At 36.5% G+C, this 8641-nt stretch overlaps 1 protein-coding gene across 1 annotated transcript; it reads right to left on the bottom strand.

Moving 5' to 3' along the window:
- Nucleotides 1–5277: 5277 nt before the first annotated feature.
- LOC101657492 (olfactory receptor 52K2-like) lies at nucleotides 5278–6222 on the bottom strand. Its single transcript, XM_004717512.2, has one exon. The coding sequence runs from the start codon at nucleotides 6220–6222 to the stop codon at nucleotides 5278–5280; it is 945 nt and encodes a 314-aa protein (XP_004717569.2).
- Nucleotides 6223–8641: the final 2419 nt, after the last annotated feature.

Raw genomic sequence — 8641 nt, 5'->3', positions numbered from 1 at the left:
CGAAAATATTTGATTTACAAATAAGGAATCCTACTTCGCGGAATTTCATTTATCACGGTAGGGTCTAGAACCGATTAACCGCGATAAACGAGGGTTCATTGTACATAGAAATCAAATTGACTACATCTGTGGGAAGAGATGGAGCCTGGGGGGATAGTGATTATGTGTTGGACTGTGACTCCCATAGCGGGCAGTTCAAAACCCCCAGACGCTCTTCAGGAGAAAGACTAGGATTTCTACTCTAGTCAATTGTTACAACCTTGGAAACCCACAGGGGGTCACTATGAGTCAGCATTAACTCAATGGCAGCGAATCTGGTTTTGGGTTGGTGGCAAGAAATGATGGGGAAGCTCAGTATAAGCAGCTACAATGAGACCTGTGGCCAACTGTGGAACAGACCATCAAATGCTCACACCTAAGTTCAAATTGAAGCTGAAGGAAATTTTAATAAGTCCATTAGAGCCAAAATATGATCTTGAGTCTATCCCCCCTGAATCTCCAGCTTATCAAATGAACAGATTTGACAGATTGAACACAAGTGAAAGACAACTCGAGGAGCTCTTGGTGGACAGCAAGAAGATCACACACAGAGAAAGTGAAAGGCCATTAAAAAGTCAGGAATAAAGAAAACATCAAAGTGGATGTCTGAAGGGATTCTCAAGCTTGTTCCTAACCATAGAGTAGCTAAGGGAAATGGAAGAAATGATGAAGTCAAAGAGCTGAACAGAAAATTTCAAAGGGCAGCTAAAGTAGACAAAATAAGATATTTTAATGAAATGTGTCAAGACTTCGAGTTTAAAAATTAAAAGCAAGAACATGCTCAGTATATTTAAAATGAATGAACTCAAGGAAAAATTAAGTTATCTTTGAACATAGAACAGTGAATAGCCTTGCTATCATTCAAAGTGCTCTAGAAAGTGGATTCTTTCAGATGCAGTTAGGGTAACATTTTACACCTTATTATTGGACCTTAACTTTTGAACTATCTATAATTTGTTTCACTTTTTAATATTTTCATTGATATTTTCTCTGTTTTACCTTGTTGTTATGGTTTTATGCTTTCACTTTATTATCATTTTATTGGGGGCTCATAAAACTCTTATCACAATCCATCCATACATACATACTGTCAAGCACATTTGTACATTTGTTGCCATCATCATTTTCAAAACATTTTCCTTTTCTTTATTCATACTTTGTTAGCTCAGAAATTGTGGTGCTTTTTAAAAAAACATTTTATTGAATTGTTTTATTTTTTCTGTATGTTAAATTCAGGGTAGATCAATCTATTGACATAGTAATTGGACTAATATTTTCTTGGGGCTATGCAAAAGAGGCCTGAAGGAAATAGGGTGATAATAACAACAAGCACAAGAACGAATTTCAAAGTTGATTTCGATGATAATTCTACAACTTAAAACATGATTGAACTGCATGATATGTGAATTATATGACAGAAAAACTGTTGAAAAAATAAAAGGTTACCCTTGGCTCACTTACGTTTCTCCCACATCCAGGCTTTAAGATTTAAGCTTTTTCATCTAGTGTGGTAATGCAAATAAAATATTTCTGAACCATTCCTGACAGGCAGAAATTCCTTCTCAGCTGAAGGTAATACAGGCAGTCCAAAAATCGTGAGCATTTAATTTGTGGATAACTTAACTTTGGCTTTCTCATTTTGTTACTGTGGTTTGGTGCCCTTGAGTTAATTCCTGCTCATATGGAACTTATGCATGAAACTCTATGAGAAAAATCCTAAATTTCATAATTTATTCTTTACTGTTTTAAAAATATACTCTCACTTAGAATCTTGAACCTACTTCTACTAGCAACATAGTTTTCTTTACAATCACCTTCACTTGCTTTATGTGCAATTTTTAAATCACTGAAAAGCCTATGGACCTTCACTTGCACTGAAGTAAGTTTGGACCATGGGACATTTAGCACCACTGGAAAAACACAATTGACCTATTCTGGAGAGTCGCACCTGACATTTTACAAGCTTAAATCTAGCCATCAGAGAAACAATGACTTGCTTCTTCCTGAGTGGAACATAAATGAAGGAAAAGAAACAAACTCAAGGAAGCAATCAGTCCAAGGGATTAATACTAAAGAGAAAAAAATGAAGATTTGAGTTGCAATATTGATTCTATGGGAAAAATACTGAATGATGTAGGAAGTATCAAAAGAAGATCGAAAGAATACACAGTCATTGTACCAATTAGAACTAGTCTGCATTCACACATTGCAAGAGGGAGTATATGAACAAGAAATAGTGGTACTGAAGGAAGAAGTTCAAGCTCCAATAAAGCATTAGCTAAAAACAATGCTCCAGGAATTGATGGAATGCCCATTGAAATGTTTCAATGAACTGATGCAACACTGGAAGCACTCACTCATCTAAGTGAGGATATTTGGAAGATAGCTACTTGGCTAACTGACTAGAACAGATACATATTTGTACCACTCCAAAGAAAGGTGACCCGACAGAATACTCAAATTATAGAACAATATCATTCATATCACACGCAGTAAATTTTTGCTGAAGGTCATTCAACAAGAGTTGCAGCAGTACAACAAGCTGGTTAAGGTTCAGGCTGGATTCAGAAAAGGATGTGCAACAAAGGATATCATTGCTGATCATGTCATATAGATCTTGACTAAAACAAAAAATACCCAAAAGACATTTACTTGTGTTTATTGATTATACTAAGGCATTCCACTGTTATTTTGGACAAAAATTATAGCTAGCTTTGAGAAGAAAGGTAATCCCAGAACACTACATTGTGTACATGAATTAAGAGGCAGTTGTGCAAATAAAACAAGGGGATACTGCATGGTTTAAAATCAGGAAAAGTGTGCACCCTGGCTCTATCCTTTCACCATACTTATTCAATCTTTATGCAGACCAAACAGTCAGAGAAACTGGATTATATGAGACAGAATACAGCGACAAGATTGGAGAAAGGGTTATGAACAATCTGCAATCTGAAGAGAACTTGAAGCACTTGCTGATGAAGATCAAGGCCTCAGCCTTCAGTATGGATAGCAACTCAATGGAAAGAAAACCAAGACGCTCCCATCTAGACCAGTAGGTAGCATTATGATAATTGGAGAAAACATTGAAGTTGTCAAAGATTTCCTCTCGCTTGAATCCACAATCAATGCTCATGGAATCAGCATTCAAGAGAGCAAAGGGCATGCTGCCTTTGGTGAAATTGCTTCACAAGGCCTCTTGAAAATGTTGTAAAGAAAATATGTTATTTGAGGATTGAAGTGCATCCAACTCAAGCCATGGTATTTCCAATGGGTTCATATACATGTGAAAGTAGAGCATTGAGTAAGGAAGGCCAACCATAACTGAGGCACTTGAATGATGGTGTTGGTGGAGGATATTCAAAGTGACATATACTGCCCAGAGAACAAACAAATCTACCTTGGAAGAAATGCAGTTAGAGTGCTTCTTAGAGAGAAGGATGGTGAGAATTTTCCTCAAGTACTTTGGACATGTTTTCAAAGAAGAGCAGTCCCTTTAGAATATCATGCTTTGTAAAACAGCGGGGCGTTGAAAATGAGGAAATCTTCCGCCATATGGATTGACACAGTGCTGCATCGATGGGCTCAAATATGAGAACACTTGTGAGGATGGCACAGAACCGGAAAGTGTCACCGTGGGTCAGAACTGACTGGAGAGCACATGACAACAAAAGGCTTTTGAGGGTGTATTTTGAACATTCCTTTTCAAACTTTCAAAATAAGGCAAGAAAATTATTTTTCACTCAATGATCTTGGGTAGTTTTAATGTTTAAAACACTTCCTTCAAGTGACATCATAACATTTGAATATACATGGAAAGGGTGTGATAATAAGATTTGGTTGTAAAAGATATTGTCTACATGAAAGACAATATAGAGATATCATCATAAAAATGACAGCCTTTTTCATTTAAGAGGTGCATCATTATTTGAGCCTGATTCTTACACAATCACATGAAGTAGGCTTTCTTTTCTTTTTTTTTTTTTTAACATATCTGAAATTAAGTAGCCATGAGAGTGGGGATAGTCTAGCATTTTTTACCCAGGCAGTTAACTCCAAAGCCAGTAAGTTATAGAACTTCCCAGAAACATATTTTGGAAAGCCACTTCCTTATTAATACAGCAGAATACAAATCTTCCCATTAAATAATATTTGTTATCAGTGAAACTTATAATTATGTAGACAGAAGAGGTGATAAGAATAAGAATATAAAACAAATAGGAAAAAAGAAGTTAAAACAAGAAAAATAATGGGAAAGTGAATGTGGAAGGAGACAGAGAAGATAAAATATTTAAGGGTTAATAAAACATGTGACCTCTTTTAGAAAGTCTGGAAGAGGAAAATCAAATGATGCCTCCTGCATGATTTCACTACTACTAATTCCATAAATGTTGATGACATATAAATATGTACAATATGTACATTAGCTGAGTCTTAACTCCAATAGGTTATACAATTTAATATCCTTCATGAATTTTTAACCTACCATGTTCAAATAAATGCATTACTATACCCCTTAAAATTGTTATTGACTGATCTTGAGTTACTTTTATTAATGGGGTCACACCACTTTTGCTAAGTTCTCCAAAATAGGACACTTCACACTCTCCAGAGCTGTTATGGACATGGTAATTGATGAATGTAGAAATGTTTGTTTTTGTGTATGGCTTATGGGTATGAGTTGCTAGGATCAATAAGCAAGGACAGAGGACATTTTTTTAGTGTAAATATCAAAATCTCCATTTTGGATGGTTGTCAGAAAAAGAAAGTCCAGGGATTATAGATAATATTCCCAAACAAAGGTGAAAATAATTATCTGGATAAATAAAAGGACTTCAATTTGTTTTTATTTGAGAAATAGAATCCCAATTACATAACCTGATAAAGTTATTTTACTGCATATTCTATATCATCAAACATACGGTTCTCTTGGGAACCCTACATATTTTTCTACTATATTAGAATCTCATTCTTCCCTTATTTTCACACATTATTTGTAATTATCCTCTGAAACACACTTAGCAAGGCAGAGATTAACAATATTGGTTCCAATATTTACTAAATAAAATATCTGAAAAGATTCATTTGGAAATATAGAAATTACATGAATCTGGTCATGAACAGCACTTTCAGGTGCTAATACCAGTTTTTGAGGAATTAAGAGCAATTATTTATTTCTCCTACATCATCTTTCTATTTGAAATTGTTCTTAAACCATTTCTTTTACCCATTGAACTAAAATCAGGCTACTTTGAACCCTAGAGCCCTAAAAACATTTTCCCGTATTTTCTTGGTCCGTACTCCATACACAATGGGGTTAAGGAAAGGGGGCACCAAAAGGTACATATTTGCAATAAAAATATGAATGTGTGCTGGCACATTTTTCCCAAACCGGTGAGTGAAGATGGAGAAACCAGCTGTGGAATAGAAAACTAGAATGACACAGACATGAGAGCCACATGTGCCCAAAGCCTTAAAGCTGGCTTCTCTGGATGGCAAGCGGAATACAGAGCGAAGGATGAAGGCATAGGATACAGCAGTGAGAATGGCATCACTTGCCCCAATTATGGAAGCCATACTGAGGCTATAACGTTTGGTTGATCCTGTGTCCATACATGCTAGCTTTGCCACAGCCATGAACTCACAGTAGGTGTGGGCAATGATTCGTGATCTACAGTAGGGTAGTTGCTTGAGCAAAATAGGGTGTGGGGTAAAGAAAGCTACACCACGAATCACCACAATTATACCTATTACGATGATGCGAGAATGGGTGAGAATGGTAGTATGGTGCAACGGGTCACAGATGGCTACATAACGGTCAATGGCCATGGCCAGGAAGAAGCCCGATTCCATGGTAGTAAAGCTGTGGATAAAGAACATCTGGGTCAGGCAAGCATCAAAGGCAATATCACGGGCTCCGAACCAGAAGAGACAAAGCATACGGGGTAAGGTCGATGTCGAGAGGACCAGGTCCGTAATAGACAACATGCACAGAAAAAGAAACATGGGTTCATGGAGGCTGCGCTCTGCCCTCACTACAGCCAGAATGGTCACATTTCCTACCACAGCCACCACATACATGGAACAGAAGGGGATCCCAATCCAGACATGAAGGTGCTCTAGTCCTGGGATGCCCAGTAGCAAAAAAGTCATAGAAGAGGGGCGGGACATGTTCACGGGTGGCATATTTTGCTTTCTTTAGCTTCCTGACGGCACTGCTGAGGCTTTGAAGGTAAATTTGTTATGACAATGTGATCACATCCAGATCCTGCAAAACATGAAAATCATGTTCAGTTGGATCTTTACTTTTCTGTTGTGAGAAACAATCCAAATTTTTAATCTGTAGTGTGTATGAAAAGATTGGATAAGTAAAACTAGCAGCAACGTATGAATTACTGTGTTAAAATGTAAAATTTACAGAAATATAATGCATAATGCACACACCCATTTATATTATAGGAATCATACCATTCACCTATCTATCGATAGTAAAACATGTTCTTCTATAAGCATATTTGTACTTAATTTCACAAAATTATTGAATATTTTTGTGTAAGAAACAAAGTTGTAACTGAAAGGAGCTCCTGGTGCCTTTCTGGTGCTGTTATGGAAGCATTGAATTGCTAGCTCTAAGGTTGGTAGTTCCAATCCATCAGGTGATCTACAGGAGAGAGCTGATGCTATCTTTCGTAATACAAATTAAATAGTTCATAATTTTTGATATTTGGAGGTGAAACTAAGAATAAAATATTCTATGAGGAAGGGTGGGTGAAGGAACCCAGACTCCCTCATGCTAACATATGTAAAGTAGTTACTTAGCTGGATTGGTGAATTGATCTAAGTGTGTTCCAGATACCAGTCACTGAGTAAAGCAGATTCCTGTATCTTGCTGCCCACATATCTGACAGAGTTAGATAAGGCATAAGATAAGGGGAATGAACAAGAGACAAAGGGTAGGGAGGTTAAAGAAGAAAGGGAAATTTAATTCAGTAACAATTGTATGTGGTAAAGAACCTATAGGTCTCTAACCTTATTTTCCCGATACTCTGTCAAATCTAGGCCCTTCAGTACTACTGCAATCAGCTGTTGAAAACATAAATAAAATCTGCACTCATAATAACTTAAGCAGAGCTCTACCTACATATGGTTGTCAGAATCATGTAAACTTCTCCTATTATCACTCATTAAGCCAATCTTTTCTGGATTTCTTTACTGAACCCCAGACATTACTAATATAGTGAAAAACCTTTGGTTGAGGTAGATATTTTAAAAATATAATTAAGCTTCTTAGGAATGAAAAGAAAAAACCATTAGTTATAAATAAGTAACTTACACTGCAATGGTTATACATAGAGGGAGAGAGATGAATAAAGTAGTTGGGGCTCAAAGAAAAAGAAGACAATCATGTGAGTTGGGATTCTACGGGTAAGTACAGGGCTCCACACACATACAAAGTAACCCCACAGATATTTTTTATAACATATGTCAGTCACTTTTACAATTAAGTTCTCAATAATATCTTGGTTGCATACATTTAATGCAGTACATGGGGAGAGCAGAATTGAAAAACACATACACACTCACAAATACAGACACTGGCTTCCAAAAACATTTCTTATAAAACCATGCGTGGTAAAATTTATGTGAATGCAATGTCCTAAAAATTTCAACCTGTAATTGAATCCAGATGTGATACAGTATCCATGTTTTCATTCCTCTTTTTTTAGATCTATAGGATAGGATATATGATGAAAAGAGTATGACTCTCATTTCTATGATATTCTCAAAAAAATCTCTGCCTTCCAAAATCTTGTTCTTTCTTCACTTCAGCCAGGGAGAATGAATACATAATTACTTCCTCTGCTTGATATCTCCTCCTTTGAATCTCAGTAAATTAGAAATTAAGGAGATGTTTACAGAAGCCGATTGTCTCATTTTCTTTTGAATCTTCCTCTGAATGCTTAGGTTAGCTTCCTTCTTCCCACCCCTTTCAACTTCCATCATAAGCTTAACTAGCAGAGAAAACAGGAAACAATTCAGGGCCAAGAAGAAATCCAGGCACGCAGCTTCTATATGTAGCAATTTAAGATAATCTCTTAGGATAAACAAGAATCATATCTGACATAAGTAGATCCCACTGGAATCATTGGCCAGAGGCAAAGAATTTTGTATATTTTGTGGTGGTTGATAAATCTGTATAACTTCAGGAGTCTACTTTACATCAATTTATAGACCTTTAAGTTATTTATATTTGGTGGTTATTACCTAAGGCAGTTATGATCACTTCCGTATAATTTTTAAAATTTCTTTTGTCTACATAACTTTTAAATTGTTTTGTTTATATTCTTAGGAGTGCAATTGCTGGGTTACATCATAGGTTCCCCAATTTAATTGACCTACCATCCCTTTCCCGGGGAAAAAACAATTACTCAGCACCTCCTGACAGTTAAGAACATTTGCACTCTAGCTTTGATCTGGGAGAAAGTGTGGACCTTAGCTTTTGGAGCCCCCGTGAGTCATTCCAGCAGAGCCCTCAGTGCAGCGCAGCCCACTCTGCAAGTGTTGGTTGTATCTGGACATTCCTTCACTTCTTGAGAATTGTCAT

The sequence above is a fragment of the Echinops telfairi genome, unplaced genomic scaffold (assembly GCF_000313985.2).
Source record: "Echinops telfairi isolate 266 unplaced genomic scaffold, ASM31398v2 ScPeMD7_41;HRSCAF=154, whole genome shotgun sequence".
Classification (NCBI taxonomy): domain Eukaryota; kingdom Metazoa; phylum Chordata; class Mammalia; order Afrosoricida; family Tenrecidae; genus Echinops; species Echinops telfairi.
Note: the sequence above shows the minus strand (reverse complement) of the source record. Positions and strands in the feature narration are given on the sequence as shown.

Coding starts and splice junctions, on each gene's coding strand:
- LOC101657492 (XM_004717512.2), bottom strand. CDS start 6,222: ATGCCACCCGTGAACATGTCCCGCCCCTCTTCTATGACTTTTTTGCTA.